Source organism: Rhinatrema bivittatum, chromosome 6 (genome assembly GCF_901001135.1).
Source record: "Rhinatrema bivittatum chromosome 6, aRhiBiv1.1, whole genome shotgun sequence".
Taxonomy (NCBI): Eukaryota; Metazoa; Chordata; class Amphibia; order Gymnophiona; family Rhinatrematidae; genus Rhinatrema; species Rhinatrema bivittatum.
Window position 1 is genome coordinate 92,610,991 of NC_042620.1, and position 21,321 is coordinate 92,632,311.

The 21,321-nt window shown below is 43.4% G+C and overlaps 1 protein-coding gene across 1 annotated transcript in view; it reads left to right on the forward strand.

Annotated features, from left to right (window-relative positions):
* The window catches only part of SLC4A10 (solute carrier family 4 member 10), a 299,055-nt gene that overhangs the window by 231,073 nt on the left and 46,661 nt on the right, over positions 1-21,321 (forward strand). Inside the window, 3 exon segments of the mRNA XM_029605602.1 lie at positions 16,384-16,545; positions 20,416-20,529; positions 20,859-21,020. Of these exon segments, the coding sequence (XP_029461462.1) occupies positions 16,384-16,545; positions 20,416-20,529; positions 20,859-21,020 (438 nt within the window).

The window sequence follows — 21,321 nt, forward strand, 5'->3', positions numbered from 1 at the left end:
AGCCCACTTCATGCATAAAGTGCATTTACAAATGTAAAACAAAGTTTTAAGTGAGTAACTGCTTTTGAAAACTACCCCTTTAGCAAGTATCCCCCTCCTCTGGACTGGCTCACTAAGGGCAATAGAGCATCATCTTATAAAGTTCCTGCCCTTGTTGCCAGTCCTTAATCAGCCTGCAGAAGCCACCTTTACATGCCCTCCTCCCTCTTCAGGTATGCACTTTCTCCATTTACTCTTTTCTGCAACCAGACCAGCCAGGGGCACATAAGCACAAGAAAGATTACGTATGACAAACTATAACCCTCGTCTTTTCTTCTGCTGGTGTCAGCTTGTCAAAAGGTGATAATAAAGTTGCAGCTCCTGGTTTTTTGTTTTTTTTTTGCTGGCTGTGATTTGTTCTCTTTCCAGCAGGGAGCTGGTCTGTGATGTCATCAGATTATGCAGCATGGGGGTTGGAGAGGGGAAAGACTGAACTGGCAGAGCCTGTTCTGAGGAGGGTGGGAGCAGGACCAGCAAGCACAGCATTCTAACCAGAGGTCTCACTCTGTTGCACTCTCCTGCAGCACTCTAGCCAGAGGAGGTCTCGTTCTCTGTACTCTCCTGCAGCACTCTAGCCAGAGGTCTCATTCTGCTCTTTTCAGCTTCCAGATTTGTTCAGTAGGGAGCCCAGCAGAATTTTAGAAGGGAGCAGTCATTGTAAGAGTGGCCCAAATTATTTTTTTTTTGGGGGGGAGAGGAGTTATGGCCCCTGTGCCCCTCCCTTTCTGACGCCTAGGCAGGTTTCTGATGGTCAATTTAAATGTCTGGTCTTATTAATGTGACTGTGTACAATAGTTTCCCAATTGCTTGTTACTATTAGTTATTGTCTGGCAATATATTCTCTGCACTGTCCCCCTTTTCAAGGCTCAATTTGTGGACCAAAAGGAAGTAGAACTATGGGATGGGGAGGGAAGCAGAGAATGGCCAAGTGTGAGGGGGTGAGGCCAAGTCCATGCATGAATTCCCTCCCTCTCTCTGCCCACTTTCTCTCTCACACACTCACTTCTGCACACATGCTTTCTTCTTTTCCCGGTGATCTTCCATCCCCATCTCCACCAAAGCTCAGCTCCACTTGATTCGCTCTGGTGGCGACGGACAGCTGGGGATTGAGCATTGCAGGGGCCAGGCATAGAGGATCATTGGGAGAAGGAGAAGAGCAAAGAGAACGGGCCCCTTCTATCTCCTCTCTGGTCTAGGGATCCTGGTCTTCTATTCCCACTTTCCCATGGATCTCCCAATGATCCTTATTCACCTCATTGGTTCTAAGGCCCCCAAGTTTCACCTCTATTTCCTGTAGTCCTTGAGCTCCCCCCTTACCCCAGAAAATTACCCTCTGCAGCAACTCTCCTCTTTCTCTCCTTAGCCAGTAAGGCACAGGCATCCTCGTCGAGCCAGAATCATCTGGCTCTTCTCTGCCCTACGGCTGAGGGCAAACTATTTTGTACTGCCCACTCTCCTCTGCATTTTGTACTGGGTGGGGGATCTTAGAAATCAAAAGCACAACCTGCTTTTTGCCTCCTCAGTGAGGGGAAAGGAGAAACACCACCTGCTGTCCTCCTTCACTCCCCTCTCTCCCCATTCACTCTTTCCCCAATCCTCCAATCTCCTCACTCACAGAAGGGCTGATGCAATAAAATGCACCCAGTCTAGCGCACAGGTTTACACGTGGTCGGACGCACTAGACTAGCACGTCCAAAACATGCCCCCAAACCAATGCACAGCCGATAGCACCCATCACTTGTAAACTCCATGTAGATGAGGCTATTACCCTCCAATGCAAAATATCCCTGAGCGCCCAACACACACTTTTTAACATGGCAAATTTAACTGCAGCCCCGGAGGTGTCGTAAAATCAATCCATGAGTCAAGAGCTCATGAGAAATTAAAAAATATGCTCCTCTGTGGTTTCTCCTATTTAGCATCATTGTGATACTTAAATTTATTGCTTGCGGTGTTTAAAAATAAAGGTATATGGGTTTGATTTTTTTTTTTTTTAAATTCTGGACGCACTGTTTACATGCATGATAGCAAGAGTGCTTTGCTATAGGTGTCCAGCAACCTCAGTAAAATCATCCAGAAGCAGGTTAAGAACGGATGCTCGTATCAAAACGCCTGTTGCAACTATGGGCGCCCGATGCATTTGAGCACTAGGGATGCACAATGCTTCCTTAGCACGTCCTTTTTGATGCAGCTCCTCATTTATATACTGCACTGGGTGCCCAGGGGATGTGGCTGTGAGCGCCCGTTTTAACACACATCTTTTTTTAGCATTTAGACAGGTTAATCCACACTGGTGGGTTATGCACCTCTATCAGCAGATGGAGACTGAGCAAAGCTGACGTCACGGTAATATATACCCCTGCACAGGCATCAGCCTGCCAGTATTCCCCATCTCCACAGATGGTGGACATGCATCTCCCTACTGAGGATTATTTAAAAAAGTAAAAAAATAAATTATATATATATATATATATATATATAATGAAGGAGAAAAGAAGGAAATTGATTCACCTCGCTCTCCTGTGGTGATACCTTACAGTCCCTCTCTCAGTTGAGTTTTTCCTTAGCTGGTATCTGCGGACCCCTCCCTCAGATGAGTGTCTTGGTCCGGTAGCTAAGTTTTCCGGTGTGAACTTAGCTGAAAAAAAAAAAAAAAAAAGCTGAGAGTCTAGCGGGTACAGGAAGCCATGTGCCATGGTGAAGGCCTTTGCCCACTAGCCCCACAGCTGGAGACAGACTCTATACTCGGCTGGATTGGACTGAGTTCAGGTAAAGAGGGGGAAAAAAAAAAATGGAAGGAGTGAGGGTTTCCATTCCCCTTCTGGTCTCCAAGCCTTGGTGCGCTGATCCGACATCCATTCCCGTCTCTGAGGGAGCTGGGGGAGTCGTGACTGCTTGGTGGGTTGAGCAGCCTTTTCGGCTAGGTCTCACTCTCAGGCTGTGCTCAGGTGCCACATGGTAGGCTGCGGCGGTGTTCGCGTGCTTTTCTGCGCATGTTTGCCGCAAAACATTGCCTGATGTTGGCTCGCGCTTGCACACCCAGGTGTGCGCCTAGGTGTGGACGCTCAGGTGGGTGCCTACCTGGACCAAATGTTGGGTGCTTACAATTTTTGCATGCTTACTGGACAGGCCTGGTTTTGGCCACCTGGTTCACGCTTGCTTGGGAGAGTGCACAGCTGGGCACACAATGTCAGATGCTTTTGGAATGTGCTGCTTGTGGGTGTTTACTTTTGTGCTGTTTTCCATATTCAGGCATCTCAGCCCATTAACTTGTATCGGCACTAGTTGGAGGCTCAGGGCGAGTTTTCTCTGGCTGTTTTACTGAGCTCGCCCTTCCCAGCATGATGCAGGAATGGGTCCAGAGGGGAACATGTCATAGGTGTGGCCTGGTTTTGGGGCTCCCGTAACTGGATCATCAGCGGGGGAAGACTCCTCAGTGAGTGCAGGACCAGCGCCCCCTAGTTTTGGTATGGGCAATGGCGGTGTTCGCTTGCTTTTCTACACACAGGTCTGCTGTGAAAAGCTTGGAGGGTTGAACAGCTGTTTGACTAGGCCCCACTCATAGGTTTTTGCTCAGTCGTTGACAAGGTATGCCTAAGAGTTCTTGATCGCAGTCTGCGAATCCTCGCACACCTGGTGCTGCAAGTGTCGGAGTATGTCTACTGCTGCAGGTCACGCTGATAGGGACCCTGATGGCATGCGTGGTGAAAGCGGCCCTTACTCCCTGGAGGATGGGGAATTCCTCCAGAGTTGGAACTGTATAGCACAATGTTGCGTTTTTTCATAGAGATGGGTTGCCAGCTTGGATTGCCCAGATACTGAAGATGCTGGGGGATGCTGGGTGCTGAAGCCAAACAAGAATCCCATTTAGATTTCTTCCGTGAAGCATTATGGTTGATATTCAAGAACTGATTGATCTTGAATGGGGTGCCTCAGATGCTATTTTTACAGGGGGCGTGACTTGGTAGCACGGTACCCCCTGGATCCGGCAGAGAGAGCAGTTGTGCTTTCTGAAAGTGGAGGCACTGGTGTGTGCCATCTCTAAGCGGGTGACTATTTCTGTGGAAGGGGGAGCGGCTTGAAGGAGGCACAGGATAGGAGAATTGAAGCTATATTTAAGCAGGCTTCAAGGCGGAGGCAATGAATTGCAGATGGCCTCTTGCTGCTCCATGATGGATTGCTCTTCCTCGCTCTCTCTCAGGAAGTCAATGAGTCTGGTTTGAATTCAGGGCTGTGCCCTTCGGCCTCTCCACCTTGGATGAGCCTGATCTAGTCTGATCTCAGAAGCTAAGCAGGGTTGAGCGTAAGCTATGGCTGACAAAGTGGTGCCAAGACAATCCAAAGCCTACTCTTACAAAATGGCCTTTTAAGATTCACTCTGGTTTGAGAGTGAAAAAAAATAGAGAAATGGCCAATATATGGGGTGAGTCCCAGGTTTCTCAATTACCAGAGGATTAAAAGCAGGCACCACGCTCGTTAGGCATGGTATATTGTGCTGGTGGTTTTCAAATGTTTTCGACCCTACAGAGGAATGACTTTTCATAGGGATCAAATTTTGGGTAGGTTCAGTCCTTCATCCCAGGGAGCACAGAAGGGACACGGGCTCGAGTGGTGGTACCCCTCTGAACCCCTCAATGAGAGTATGCCAATCCATTCCCAGGAACAGGAGGTAGAGGGTCCCGTCTCTCCTTTTTATTGGAGGTGGATCAAGATTACATCAGATCAGTAGGGTCTGGAATTAATAAAAGATGGCTATGTTCTGGAGTTTCTCAGCATGCCTTGGGACATTTTCATGTTCTCCCTGCAGCTCTCCGCAGAAGAGACAGACAGTGGAGTGTAAATTGTCAGGACTCCTCAGCCTGCGGATTGTGATACCAGGGCCCATGTCTAAAGATAATTCAGGCCTGTTTCCGCGGTCACATGAATGGTGAACCCTTGTCAGCTCATCCAATTTTGGCACGGCCTTGAAGGGGATGAAGCATCTTCGTGCCCCTTGCGGTTGCTAATGCCCATGTGGAGTCTTAATCTGACTCTGGAATTTTGGCAGGTCCCACTTTTCAACCACTGCATAGCCTCTTTCTGAGGTTACTTACTAAAGGACGATGTTCTGTGCGTAGAGTTTCCAAACTATGAGCTCTGTTTTGCTGGGAACCATCTCTGCAAATGTCTCTGGGAACAGTCCAGATGCGAACTATTCCGTCTTTTTGGCCAAAGGTGGTCTCGGATTTTTACCAGAATCAATCAATCCCTGCCGACTCTGGGCAGGGAGAGAGGTGGAGGAATATCGCCTGTTACAGACCTTGGGTGTCAAGCGGCATATCTTGAGGTATAGGAGGTTTCTAAACCTCTCAGGAAGACGGACCGGCTGTTTATACTCCACAATGGAAGTAAACAGGATGAACTGGTATTGCGGGCTATAATAGCTCGTTAGATTGAGAAGGTTAACACAGCTGCGTATGTGAATGTTAAGCAGCCATTTTTTAGTCCAGTTAGCGCTCATTCCACTAGGGTTCAGGCAGTGTCATGGATGGAGATTAGATGGTTGTCTCCCGTCGAGATTTGCTGAGCTGCGACGTTTTTTTTTCTTATACAACTTCCAGGCATTATCGTCTGGATCTGCAAGCCCCTGAAGATGCAGCCTTTGCATGTGCGGTGTTGATCGGACCATGGGCAGCCTCCCGCCCTGTTCGGGAGTAGATTTGGTACATCCCACTGGTGTGGATTAACCTGTCTGAATGCTAAGAAAGGAGAAATACTACTTACCTGATACTTTCCTTTTCTTTAACGAGGACAGGTTAATCCACAGTCCCGCCCTTTGCTGCCAGATGGTGGTGCCATTTTCCTCCCTAGTGGCTGCATTTCCGGGGAGTACTGATAAGTGACAGATCCAGTCCCTAGATTAGTAATATTTTACTCCTTGTCTGACCTCAGTGTTTTCCTGTTAACTGAGTTTTTGAATGGTTGTCTTAATGGTAATGATCATGTATTCTTAGTTGTCCACAGCTGGCTTTTGCAGAGAATACCGGTGGGCTGATGCTGGAGCAGGGGTATATAAACAATAATGTCAGCTTTGCTCCATCTCCATCTGCTGGTAGAGGTGCATAACCCACTGGTGTGTATTAACCTGTCCTCAAAGAAAAAGAAATTATCAGGTAAGTAGTAATTTCTCCTTATTGCATTGAGCTGAGACTGTCACCCAACTCTGATCATCTTATTCACACCTTAGTCCCTCCAATTACCCCCACCTTTGATCCCCTCACTCACTCTTTCCCTCCCCAACACAAACGATCTACAGCTCCTCCAATCTGCTCACTCAGTTTTACCCTCCCAATGTATCTCCTTTCTTGTCCCTTCTCCCTCCCCCAGTGTGGTTATCAGCAGCAGAGACATTGATGCCCAGGATGCCAGAAAAATAAGCCAGTACTTCTCAACCCAGTCCTCAGGGCACACCTAGCCAGTCAGGTTGTTATCCACAATTAATATGCATGCAAATCTATAATGGATATTCATTGTGGATATCCTGAAAACTTGACTGGTTAGGTTTGCTCTGAGGACTGGTTTGAGAAGCAGTCTTTGTCAATTTGACTGGCAACCTTGAGGTCAGGTCAATAGAGATGATGATTCCCAAGTCTTGAAATTTTGCATCCCAAATGTTCAATTTTATATATTTTTTTTTGTTTAAAGCATGGTTTCCATAACTTTGAACATTTTTCCATCATTTTCCTTATTTATCTATTTATAAACATTTGACATTCTGCCTTTTCTTAAGCTAGTCACAAGGTGGATTATATTTAAAACTCCCTCTCTGGCATGTTTACTCTGTTAAAATTTTCATCTCACCTGCAAATAGGAAAAATTTCCCTTCTAATCCTTCCCCAATGTCACTTTTAAAAACATCAAAGAGGATTGGGCTTAGCAGTGAATCATGTGGCACCCCCTGTAGCATTTGTCTACCTTTTCAGACTTGCTCGGTCAGTGTACAGTATTCTCATCCCTCCATTGATGGACCAACCTTAGGTTTATAGTCACATCTCAGCCATTTTTGTAGGGGAAAAAATACTAGTTGTAAAATAGGTTTCACATTTACTGAAAAACAAGTGTTTTAGAAAGAATGCCACATGATTGGTTCAGAACCTAAATGAAAACCCATCTCATTTATATAAATACTAATCATGTGATCAAGGTTATTTCTATATATCGATTCTGTGAGGCACACTTCACCCAGGGGTATAACAGGCAGTATGTCACTGAGCAGGCAGCCCCACAAGGAGGACTCCTAGAAAAAGAGCTGAACAAGTTCTCAGAGAAGTCTGCTACTTAACAATATTCCATTTTGTGTTTGGTAACAAAGCTTCTTACAAGCCAAAAACCGTTCCTTTCACTCTCACACGCCACAGAGGCAAACCTTATTATTGTGCTATGAAATGGCAGAATCATTAGCTGACGCGATTCTGAGTTGCTGCGCTCATGGCGGGATAATTCAGCTGCTATCATTATCATTAGATGGTGGCATTAGATGGATGCAATTCAGAGGCCTCCAAATCGCACTTTCTTTTTGTGTCATGCTCTCTTAGTGAAATCAAGCACTGCAGGTTGCCGGGCTGCATTTTAACAAGTGCACGTGTCAAAGCAGTTTTCAGCTTTGGCTTCTGACTCATACACTCGACAGAAAATTATAATGCAACATATTTCATGCAGTGCATTATTACCTTTATAGTTCTCCCAATGCACTGCTAATTTAGTTCATGTAGATAGAAATGCATTTTTTTTTAACCGTCTGGAACTTCTCTGCGAAAATTGTTTGCAAATTGTCATGCCTTTGTATTACTTCAAGGACAAGTAGCGTTCTTTTCATTCGTGCATCTCGGCTTTTGCTATCACTTTTATGACTGATAGTGGGCGCAGGTGCTCTTGACCAGTTTTATGTTGGTTGTAAAAAGACGTGAGGTGTCACATCGCCGATTACCTATGAGAAATCTGCTTTGCAAGGTCCAGTCTGCACAACGTCGTCCTAGGCAGTAGACTCCAGTACTCAATTGCATTCCCACGTTTGTATTGCAGGAGATTTTTCAAGTCTGTAATTAAGCAGTTGAGTTCAGGCGTGCAAAAGAACATAGGATTTGATTGCTAGAGCTACAATCAACCTACCGACACTGAGGCGTTAAATGTTTACCACAACAGCTGTGATCATCAGTTTTCCTTCCGGCTTAGTTTTTCGCCCGATTCCCCCAGATTTACCGGACTCTTCTTCCTGATGCGACGTCTTTGCTTTCTAGTAGACAGCCTGGAATTTTCGTAGGTTGTGTCGCCTTTTATCACATGAGGACTTGCGCGGTCTTGCAAACTCATGTGCTAAAACATTTGTTTTTTGTTAGACCAATAAAAGGCATCAATCACACTCCCAGCCTACGAAGATTCCAGTTTTTTCCGCGACCAGTTCAGCCATCAGAGCTCTGTACTAGCGCAGACAGCCCGGAGCGAAAGGATGGGGACTGACGCATTATGGGTAACAGCCACTGCAGGGGAAGAGAGAACGTGAGACAAAAAAAACAAAACAAACAAGCCTGAAAGCTGAGCTCTACATTCTGTTCATTTCATCAAGCGTATAAATTGCCGTATGAGAAACTGCAATAATCGACTCTGATTTTCGAACAGTATTTATTAACACGATCTGTTGATTCTATCCCCCATGTGGTATCTGTCAAGATGAAAGGGTTTTATTTATAGGAGAAATGGGGACTTTTCAAAGAGCAGCAAGTTCGTATGGTGTTAAGGCGTGTGTTGCCACCTAGTGGCGAAATCGTTTGTTCACTAATGCTTAACAATTAGAACTCAATTGGACTCAGTGAACATATGATCCTGAATAAATGAATGCGGACAGAGTATAGACCATGTGATGACTGATGATCATTACACATGGAATTGAGATAATAATTTTACATACGATAATTTATAAGTACATGTTTGTATTATTGAATGATTAGGCTAAAATGTGTATTTATCACTAAAAATATTGGAAGATTTCCATTTAACATCTCAGACTTCATGTGGTATTTTATTGTGGGGTGTGAATGTGCTAGCTTAGTTTTAAATGTCTATGTAGGGATATATGCAGGTTTTCAAGTAAATATAATAAAAAATTAATTTAAATTTGTGTCTCTCTAAGATTTTTGGTTGTGTTTATGATAGTGAGATAGAGAGTGGTACTTTAAAGATTACCCTTTGTGTGATAATAACAATTAGAACTGGCAGGTTGATAATAGAGTTACGATTCCCTTGGCCTTTGAGTTGGCCTTGAAGGTGGACTTTCAAAAGCCTTAGGAATCATCAGGGCCTTGGAAGCTGTGCTTCAGTACAAAAAACGTGTGCAGTCTTGCATTTGGGGATGCAAAAATTCATTAGCCATGTGCAGGCTGATTTTCAAAGGAGGCTAAGTTCCTGGCCTAGCCACCTCAGTTTTAACATAAGAAAATGCCATACTGGTTCAGACCGAGGGCCCATCAAGCCCAGCAACCTGTTTCCAACAGTGGCCAATCCAGGTTACAAGTATCTGGCAAATACCCAAACATTAAATAGATCCCATGTTACTGGCAGTAATAGCAATGGCTATTCCCTAAGTCAACTTGATTAATAGCAGTTTATGGATTTCTCCTCCAGGAACTTGTCCAAACCTTTTTTAAACCCAGCTACACTAACTTCCCTAACCACATCCTCTGGCAATGAATTCCAGAGCTTCACTGTGTGTTGAGTGAAAAATAATTTTGTTGGTTGAGATATTTCTACCCTAAAGCTTCTAAATTGTCTATTTTATTTGTAATAAAGGAAGCAAATACAAACCATTCTAGAACATAAGAATATAAGTAATGCCATGCTGAGTCAGACCAAGGTCCATTGATCTCAATATTCTGGCTCCAACAATGGCCAGTTACAAGTACCCAGCAGATCCCATAAAGTAGATCTATTTCTTGTTACTCACTCCTAGGGATGGTAATAGCTTTCTTTAGTCTACCTGGCTAATAATGTTTTAGGAACTTTTCCTTGAGGAATTTGTCCAAACCTTTTTTAAACACCACTATGCTAGTCGTCTTTACCACTTCCTCTGGCAAAGGATTCCATAGCTCGATTATGCATTCAGTGAAAAAGTACTTCACGTGATTTGTTTTAAATCTGCTGGTTATTAATTTCATGGAATGACACCTTGTTTTAGTATTATTTGAAAGGGTAAATAACCCTTTCAAATAGCCTTTATTCAGCTGTCTCTTTTCCAAGCTAAAGAGCTCTAACTTGTGCAACCTTTCTGCATAAGGGAGCCATTCCATCTACTTTATCATTTTTGTTCTATTCCTTTTCTATTTCTGCTGTCTTTGTTGAGATGGGGCAACCAGAATTGCACATAGTATTCAAGCTATGGTCACACCAAGAATCAATTCAGTATGGTATTTTCTGTTTTATTCTCCATTCCTTTTCAAATCATACCTAGCATTTCATTTGCTTTTTAGACCACCGCCCATATTGAACTGAGCATTTCAATGTATTGTCCACAATGACTCTAAGGTCCTTTTCCTGGGTGATGACTGTAACCCCACCCTGATGTGCCTATCCTGCACAGGTGGGGCCATATTTGTATTGACTCTTTGGGGCTGGGACTTTACCAGGCTAGCTTGAGCACAGTCTCTTACTTCCAGGGCCTGGATTCTTGGTCGAGTGGGGAGAAGGTTATTTCCAAGGTCCCACGTGCTAAGGGTGACTCTTTTTGTCTTGGTTCAGGTCCCTGGAAGAGGGGTATCTGCATGTCCCAATGTGTGCCAAGTTAGTGTCCAAAATAAAGTTTTTATTGTTGATGGAATTTGGTGCAATTAATGTAATCCACAGCACCACAGAGTCTTATTGTTTTCAATCTCTTTTCTCGATCTGTGCAGGAATCTCTGGCACCAAAACCAGGGAAACTTCTACCCTCCAGTACTTGGAAAAATAGAGTCCCCAGGTGGGCAGGGTATCCCTTAGATGGCAGGAAACCCCTTCCAAACTGGCAAAATATAATGTTACTGTCTCTGCACAGAAAGCTAAATTCTCTCTCTTCCATGATGGGTATCTCCGTGTTCTTAAAGTTCCTTTTAATCACAGTTAGTTGGCCTTCTGGATCTCTTTAGTTATGACACACTCTCTTTATTTGTTCTTAATGGATCCCTGATGGGAGGGGTCCTGTTCAAGCAAGCTGCTGTCTTGCCTCAAACAGGAAGGAAGGGCAGCCAAAACTTCCTCCTAGATCTTAAAATCAAAGTCTTTTGCTTCAGCTGAAGGTAACCCCCAGAATTTCTCTTTGCCTCAGGTCACTGACTCTTCCTTTCTCATGGAGGGTACAGAGGGCAGGTCTTCCCTAACCTGCACAGTCCCAGATACAGGGTTCCTCATGCCCTGAGCCCAGGCGGTGTACAGGCTCTCACAAGCTTAAACCCGAAAAAAAATTACCCAGAGGGAAAATCCTAAGTAGCCAGTGGGTGGACTGGATAAAGAAACCCCCCTCCCTGATCCTGGTCAGGCCCACCATGCAGGGTTTGCCTGGGTCCTCTGACTGGGCCTGAAAATAAAAACTTAAGTAAAACTCCTCTCAACATCCTAATTCTTAGAAAACCTAAAGGGACTGCCTCTCGAGCTCTCCGTAGGGAGCTGCTATATAGACACTCCAGACCCTTCAAAGGGAGGGGGTGCATCTGACTGGTAACGTCCCCCTCTACACTAACCTGCTCTACCACTAGCTGACACAAGAGAACCCGAGACTTACTGGTAGTATAAATAACTCCTAATATGGAACCTAGTATTGTGCATCTGTAGAAGGTATGATTTTTCCCTTCATCTTTCCACATTAAATTTCATATGCCATTCAAATGCTCAGTCTCCTAGTCTCGCAAGGTCCTTCTGCAGTTCCTTACATTCCGCTGCTGCTTTAACAACTTTTAATAATTTTGTCATCTGCGGATCTGATCACCTCACTCATTGTTCCCTTTTCCAAATTATTTATGTATATGTTAAACAGCATGGGTTCCAGTACAGATTCCTCCACTAATAACCTTTCTCCATTTGAAAACCTAACCATTTAGTCGTATCCTCTGTTTCCTGTCTTTTAGCCAGTTACCAATCCACAATAGGATATGGCCTCCTAGCCCACGACTTTTTAATTTCCTGAGGAACGTTTCATGGGGAGCTTTGTTAAATGCCTTCCGAACAAGCAAATACCCGATACCAATCGGCTCACCTTTATCTACCTGTTTATTTACAGCTTCAAAAAATCTAATAGGTTTGTAAGGCACAAATTCCCTTTACAAAAACATTACGAGGTAGATTTTAAAAGCCCAGCACATGCATCAATTAGGGAATGCGCATACAGGTTGTGCTTGTGCGTGCCAACCGAACTTTGAAAGCCACCCAGACATGCATTTCTCCTGCTGCAAGCACGTCTCACTCGATTTAAAAAAGGGGGCATGGTCTAAACAGGGCAAGGGCATTTTGGGGCGAGGCCAAGAGATATGTGCATAAATGCTTGTGGGCCCAGGTCCTCTGCTGTATAACTTTTCTTTTGCTATGAATGAGGTGCAACAATAAAAAAAACCACAAACCCTCCAGTTATTCTGGAGGGGGTTAAAGGGTCTGGGTTAACTGGGAAGGTGCAGGCTATTAAACCAGGGAGATTTGGAGGACCTCGGTCAACACTGGGCGAACTGGTGCATGAACTGGTGAATCTGGTGATGGCGTGGATGTGTGCCAGTTTTAAAGTACCCTGACTTATGTAGTAGAAACCAAATTTACATGCCTTTGCATGTGCAAATATGTCTGCGCCCAGGGTATTTTATTACATCAAGCATATGTGTATGCAATTTATAAAATGGCTACATATTCGGGCGCATATCGGCATACATGCGCCAAAGAACTGCGCGCCCATTTGAAATTTACCATTTCTGCCATGTCTATATATATGGCCAGTAATTTTGTTTTTAAGAATAGCTTTTACCATTTTGCCTGACTTAGACATCAGGCTTACAGGTTTATAGTTTCACAGATCACCGATGGCGCCTTTTAAAAAAATTCAGCGTTACATTGGCCACCCTCCAGCATTTAGGTATTGTGGTTGTTTTAAATGATAGGTTACAGATTACTAGTAGCAGGTGTGCAAGTTCATGTTTGAATTCTGTCAGTACTCTGGGGTAGATACCATCCGGTCCTGGGGATTTGTTAAAATTTAGCTTTTCATCTTCCATTATCTCAGATATTTGCTTTAGTTGCTCAGAATTACCACCATCAAAGAATTTTTCCAATATAGGTATGATCCCAACATCCTCTTCAGTAGAAGCAAAATAATTCATCCAATTTTTCTGCTATTTCCTTATCCTCCCTGAGCAATTCTTTCTCCCCTTGGTCATCTAGTGGTCCAAATTACTATCTCACAGATAATTTACTTAGCATTGCTTGAAAAAGATTTTATTATTGGTTTATGCTTCTCTGGAAAGTTTGTTCTCAAATTGTTTTGGCCTGGCTTACTTCTGTTTTAATCTAACTTGCCAATACCTGTACTTCTGCAATTATTGCTCATTTGGGTCTGCTTTCTGTTTTTTGAAAGCTGTACTTTTGGCTTTAACTTCCTCTTTTATCTCACAATTAAACCATGCTGGCAGTTGTTTGGTCTTCCTTCAACCATTTTTAATGCATGGAATACATTTTATCTGTGTTTCCAAAATGGTATTTTAAAATAATGATTGGTCCTGAGCAGATCATTTAGACATTTTTAGATGGACATATAAAATATTTTTTTGGTTTATATTTTTAATGCATATAAAAAGAGGAGAGAATATCAAGCACAACTAATCACAGCTTGTGTTTCAGGAAATGTCTTTCCTGCATCAGGGGCTCTAAACCTAGTACTCTTCCTCTGTTTCCAAAAAGTCAAATGGTGTTTGCTTCTGGCCACTCTCTGAAAAGACATAAGAGCCACTGTTTAAAGGACTTCTCTTTCAATGAGAAAAACGCACATTCAAATCACTGATTTGCGGAACATTCAAAATAAAGGATACCAATAAACTTCCTGATTCAAACAAGTGGGAGTAACAGTGTCCAAAGTATAAATCTAAAATTGTTCTCTAGTATTGAGCAGATGTTCTCTATTGCCTCCCCAGAGTAATGGCAACATTTGGTCTATTTCCAACTATTTCAATTCCTGAAAAGAATGGTTCTCCTGAAGGAATGTTGAGCAATCGGTGCCTTTCATTTTTTAGTATTTAAACAACTCCTGTGTTCATCTAATACCAAGTGTTACCATTACCCTGGGGAGACAATAAAGAACATCTGCTTGAGACCCGGCTTCAGAACCTGGCCCAACCTGGTCCTAGACCTCGGCACCAGAACCAGGCCTCAGCACTGGGTCTAGGCCTCCGTGCAAGGGCCAGACTTCAGTGCTGATGCCTATTATCTCAAATATATCTCAAATTTATCAATGTCTGCCACCATCTACTTTCAGCCCCCCCCCCCCCTGACATTAATATCACACATTTTTGCCTGTACATAAGTTAAAGAAGATAAAATGTACTTAAAGAACATTAATATTTATGCATATAATACAATATTCTTCATTATATTGTAGTGTAATACCTTCCTTTCCTAATTATTATTGCACCCCCTTTCTTAGTCCCGCACTCAGTAGCTCCTGTTTATTGTTTCTCCCTCCCCCCAGTTTCATAATCAGTTACACTGTAAAGCCTTTGTGGCTGCATTTTTTGTTTAATGGTAACCGATGTGATGTTATTAACGAATGTCGGTATATAAAAATGTTAAATAAATAAAATAAATAAATAAATTCTATCTATATCTTTGTGCCACACATTCTAACTCTCCAGTATTACTTTTCAAACTTCTGGCATTCACATTCAAGCATTTTAAAATATGTTTTTTAATTTGTATTTCTATATGTATTCACAACATGTTTATTAGCAGAAAATACAGTAAGGTTAGAATCATTCATATCTATGTGCTTTTTTATTTACAACTATCCGGGCTACTTCAGCCTTAACCACAATTGGGATATTCTAACTTCCCTGTTCTATTTTCGTGTTTCCAGTTCCATGTTTGTTACAAAGCTATTGTTACAAAACAGGATTTTTAAAGCCAGATCCATTCTTATGGAAATAAACACTTGACACATCAGATCCTAAGGCATTATGAAACATAAGAACATAAGAACATGCCATACTGGGTCAGACCAAGGGTCCATCAAGCTCAGCATCCTGTTTCCCTGTTTCCAACACTGGCCAATCCAGGCCATAAGAACCTGGAAGCACCCAAAAACTAAGTCTATTGGATAAGTTCTTGGAGGAGAAGTCCATTACCTGCTATTAAGTCCATTACCTGCTATTAAGTTCACTTAGAAAATAGCCACTGCCATTAGCAATGGTAACATGGAATAGACTTAGTTTTTGGGTACTTGCCAGTTTCTTATGGCTGGATTGGCCACTGTTGGAAACAGGATGCTGGGCTTGATGGACCCTTGGTCTGACCCAGTATGGCATGTTCTTATGTTCTTATTCCATGTTACTGTTGCTAGTAATAGCAGTGGCTAATTTCTAAGTCAATTAATAGCAGGTAATGGACTTCTCCTCCAAGAACTTATCCAATCCTTTTTTAAACACAGCTATACTAACTGCACTAAGCACATCCTCTGGCAACAAATTCCAGAGTTTAATTGTGCGTTGAGTGAAAAAGAATCTTCTCCGATTAGTTTTAAATGTGCCACATACTAACTTCATGGAGTGCCCCCTAGTCTTTCTTTTATCTGAAAGCATAAATAACCAATTCACATCTACCCATTCTAGACCTCTCATGATTTTAAACACCTCTATCATATCCCCCCTCAGCCATCTCTTCTCCAAGCTGAAAAGTCCTAACCTCTTTAGTCTTTCCTCATAGGGGAGCTGTTCCATTCCCCTTATCATTTTGGTCGCCCTTCTCTGTACCTTCTCCATGGCAATTATATCTTTTTTGAGATGCGGCGACCAGAATTGTACACAGTATTCAAGGTGCGGTCTCACCGTAGAGCGATACAGAGGCATTATGAATTTTCCGTTTTATTCACCATTCCCTTTCTAATAATTCCCAACATTCTGTTTGCTTTTTTGACTGCCACAGCACACTGAGCCGACAATTTCAATGTGTTATCCACTATGACTATGGAAAACCAGTGCTTAAATGTGTTTTATTTGTTCTGCTCAGCATTGGATTAGTTAATCATTTATTGTCAGCATGCAGTGCAATCTGTGATATCACATATTTACAGGGTGAACTTTTTGCCTCTTTATCTGTCAGGAATGCATGCAGCTGCATGGCGACTATATTGGATCAGCCTGTGGACACCATGGCCCTTATGTTCCAGATGTCTTGTTCTGGTCAACCATCCTCTTCTTTGCAACTGTCACTATGTCATCTACTCTGAAGCAATTTAAGACCAGCAGATATTTCCCAACAAAGGTACCTGTGATTTTCATTTAAGTAATATTTATTATTATTATATTTAATTTAAGATTTTCCCAAATGTAAAAGAGCATGAAAGGCCTGCAAGGAGCAGGAAACTCTGATTCCATCCAAAACCATTATTTTTACTGTATAGCATACACTCAGTGAAGTGACCAGTCCTGAAGAGATTGAGATTGAATATCTGAGTGCCAGTACCTGTCAGCTGTACCTGTGCTTGGGTACAGGTATAATTTGGGTTGGTTGGGCAGGAGGTGAGGTGGCTTGGAGTTGGTGGCACACTATTTCAAGAAGCAGACAGGGGCCTCTATCTACAGCAGCAATCTTTATTTTGGAAACTTGGGTGGGGGTCAGGTAGGGGTCTCGGGCACTACAGACCCAACATTTGTTTTACAACTTGGGGGAGGAGAGGGCAATTGGTCTGCTTGGGCCCACAGCATTATAAACATTATTTTGGAGGGTTGAGGTCAAACTTGTCATTGGATTGCAAGTTTTTTTATTTTTACTTGCCCAGCTATATGCTGAATATAACCGGTTAGGTTTAAAGTTATTTGTTTAAACTTACCCAGATAACTCTAAACCTGCTTTCCACCACGACCAACCTTATATAGCTAAGCTTAAGTCCTGCCTAGGAACACCCTTCCAAATCTTTCAGGTCACACAACTCATTTCTATCTTCGGGACTTCTCCAGCTAGCATTCCTCCTCATCCTGAGCTCTCTGTCCCAGAGGGGGATTCTTTTTATTGGGGGAGACTCTCTTCTATGGCCCGGACAGTGGTAAGAAATTCTTGTGTGTGTGTGTTGGTAACTGTGGCAACCTCAGGAGGGAGTTGCTATAACAAAACAGTCAGGACCAGGCACTGGCTGTTAAATAATAATTTACTGATTGTTAAAGTGAAATTAAAGTCAATATTTAAATAAGTGTGCAGTTGCAGGGTGTCTCATTCTGGGTAGGTGTCGTTTTCCTCAGCAAACTGGTTGAGCAGCCCAATTGGTGATATAAAATGTGCACTAAAGCTCTCCCAGTGGCTTACTTGAGATATCTATGATACCCTGTTTCCCCGAAAATAAGACAGTGTCTTATATTAATTTTTGCTACCAAAGATGCACTAGGCCTTATTTTCAGGGGATGTCTAATACCGTAGAGCTGCTGGCTGCCCCTGCGTCAGCCATGCCTCACCAGTGTGCTGTCAGAGAGAGGTAAGAGTGTGCAGCATTCATGGTAGTCAGCTTGGGCTGACTCTGCTGCTTTTGAACCTCTGCACACTGCTTGGAAGGGGTCCCCCGACTGGTACTGCCACCATTCCCAGATGTCAGTAATCTTGATGCCACTGTCACTGCTGCCACTTGGCTATTGGGGAGGCACCGATTGCTGCTACTGACACTGAAGCCCATTCTGCTGCCTCCTCTGTGCCTCCATTCTGCTGCCTCCATGGGCTTCCACTTCCGCCATGCTGATCTCGTACATTGTGAGATCCGCATAAAGAAAGTGCTATTCTTGCACATTCCCAAAGATTACATGTGCCAATCACTAAAAAGTAATTTTTATTTTTTTTTACCTTTGCTGGCTGATGTTAGTTTTCTAATCGGTTGGTCACAGGCTTTTTTTTTTCCACCTTCCCTTTCTTATTTTTTTGCCAATTCCTTTTATATTGTCCTTTTTTCTTCCGTATTTCTTTTCTCTCCGTCTTCTTCCCTCAAACACAGTCAGGTTCTCATTCTCACATGCATTTCTCTCTCTCTCACACACACAGGCTCTCACTGTCACATGCTGTCTCTCATACAATCATTCATACACACAGTCTCTCACTGGCACATGCTGTCTGACGCTCACACACACAGGCTCTCTCTCACTCCCACATGCTGTCTTGCTCAAGCATAGGCTCTCACCGTCACACGCTGTCTCTCACACACACAGAGGCTCTCACATGCTGCCTCTGCAAACATTCAGATCCTCACTCCCACACACATTCTCTCAACTCATCTCATACACGCACGCACACACCCTCTACAGACAGCCTCTCTCTCACCTCTGGGCCTGCTCTTCGCGGGTCGCGGATTCGCAGCAGCCCGCGGCGGCTCCTCTTCTGCACGCGCTGATGCTCTTTCTCCTTCCTGCCCGTGCGGCTCCGGCAACGTTTACTTCCGGGGCCGCACAGGCAGGAAGGAGAAAGAGCATCAGCGCATTTGAAACGCGATCTTTTTCTTCGGGCAAGGAGGCTCAGCGGCCGCATGAGCCTCCTTGCGCCCAGGCGCATCGGCTCCCCTCCGGATACCACTGCTCGCGTCTGCCCCTAATACTTTGGAAACTTTATTAAAAAAAAAAAAAAAAATGACGTCACAGGATTGATCGGCCCACCGGGGGAAGCCCAATCCCCCGATAGGTCAATCCGCCCCTGTTTACAAGGGATGTCTTACTTTCGGGGGAGGTCTTATATTTAAGAATTCGGCAAAATCCCTACTATGTCTTATTTTTGGGGGATGTCTTATTTTCGGGAAAACACGGTAGGAGTGCCCTTCTAGCATAGCAAACAACATCCTACCTCAGTCTCCAGTTCAAATCCAATCACCTGCCATGGGTCTTGGTCCCATGTAGGTGGAGAAGCAGGGAGTCCATGGTCTTACTTGACTCCTTTATTCTGAATGATGACTCCTTGGGTTGAAAAAGTCTGTGGTTGCAGGAACCTGCTATTACAGGCCTAGTTCCTAGTGAGGAAGAGTGGCTTAAAACCTCACAACAAAAAAAAAGTTAATACTTTCTTTAGATAAAAATCTTCTCAGACTGGTATTTTTGCTGTCACAGATACTTGCCATATTCATGGGGTGAATGGGCTCACTGGTCTTCAGCCCCTGCCCTCTGATACCAGCCAGCGAGGATGACCTTCTTCAAAGGAGCAGGGTTAACCCCAGTCCCTTCCAAAAATAGGATTCTTCTGGCCTTCAAGCACCTCACACAGCCAAGCCTGTCACAGGTGCTTGCCTCATTCAGAGAGTGAATGGGCTCACTGGACTTCAGTCCTGGAGTGGTTATAAAACAAGGAGCGACCAATCCCAGCTCTCCTAGATGGGAGGAGGGTGAAGGGGATGGAAAGCTCAAGAGTGTATTCTATCTAGAATGGAACTAAGGACATTTAGTGGCGGACTGAGTCTGGCCATATTTTGTTTATCTGAGTAAATTTAGCCAGCATAATGGCACTGGGTGCATCTGAGACATATGCAGAAGTGACATAACTTTGGTGCTGATGCCCAGACCACTAGTGCCATTTCTATATCCCCACTTATCTCAAAGGAGATAAGTGGGGGTTGGGGAGGTTCCCGGCCTCAGCCAATATTTCCGAGAGGGCAGGAGAGGCCTGGGGAGGCCCTAGCTAGCCCTGGCCCAGCCCAGCCTGGGAGATTCAGGCCCCAAGGTTTCCTTCAAGAAGTGAGAGGTAGGTCAGAAGGTCCAAGGGAGGCCTTGGCTAGACTTGGCTAAGCCCAGCCAGGTAGGCCCAGGCCTCATCAATGTCTTAGGGGGGTTGAGGTTCTCAGTTTGTTGTTTTCTTGTTTGGGGTATTTTTTGTATGTTTGTTTTTTTTTAGTTTGGGAATGAACTGGAACAAAAAAAAATTGAACGAACTGAAAAAACTGGAACAAAAAAAAATTGAACGAACTAAAAAGCAACCCAAACCAAATATTTTCCTGGCTGCACATCCCTCTAAAGTAATATGACTTCCCAGAATTGTACTCAGTAAAGCTATTTTAGAAAGTATTCCATTTCTAAAGTCACTGTTTAGTGAGGATTTCACCTATGATTATTGTGCCAGATTTCAGGTAATTGCATATTTTTATTGTATGAATGCTTCAAGTAATTTAATATTTTTCAGGTACGGTCCATAGTCAGTGACTTTGCTGTATTTATTACTATCATGTCCATGGTTTTAATTGACTATGGCATCGGGATCCCATCACCAAAGCTTCAGGTTCCAAGTGCATTCAAGGTATAGTGCTTACTTCCTTCATGATACCTTCATTCTACTTTTCCAAATGATAGTGAATATTATTCTTTCCGTTTTTCTCTGACTAGTAAATACCACCAAATTGGTCTTGGTTGTCTCTAGCAAATATTGTACTGTAAAGAAAATTAAAACTCACCCTTAACTATGCCTTCAGTATACATTCAGTTCAATGTATTTCTTTCAGGTTTTTCTGATAATTTAGCAATGTTTACTGGATATTCTACATAGATTAATGTATTATCCACTTACATTTCTTCCTTGGAGTTCCAATTCCTTTACATTTTTAACTACCACAGTGCATTTTTTTTTAGCCAACAAGAGATGATCGAGGTTGGATTGTGAATCCTTTGGGCCCGAATCCATGGTGGACAGTGGTAGCAGCTATAATTCCAGCTTTGCTTTGTACCATTCTCATTTTCATGGACCAGCAGATTACAGCGGTCATTATCAACAGGAAAGAACATAAACTAAAGGTACATTACTGAACATCCATGCACTTCTACACATTTTTCCTTTTCTGTTTTACATTATATTATCTTTTTCTATATAATGTGTGTTGGACCATCAAAAAGAACTTTGCATGGTATATTTTTAAAACGTCAAAAGAAAAGAGGGGGGAAGACACGAGAGGCAAAAGCCACATGGTAGATGTGAGACCTGGGGGCAATTTATTTTACCTGTCAGTGATCATACTGGTGACTGTTGCCTGCACAATAACTATCCCAGTGGGCTTTCAGAGTGCTGCTTCCAGTTGCTGGCATCATTCGACAGAGC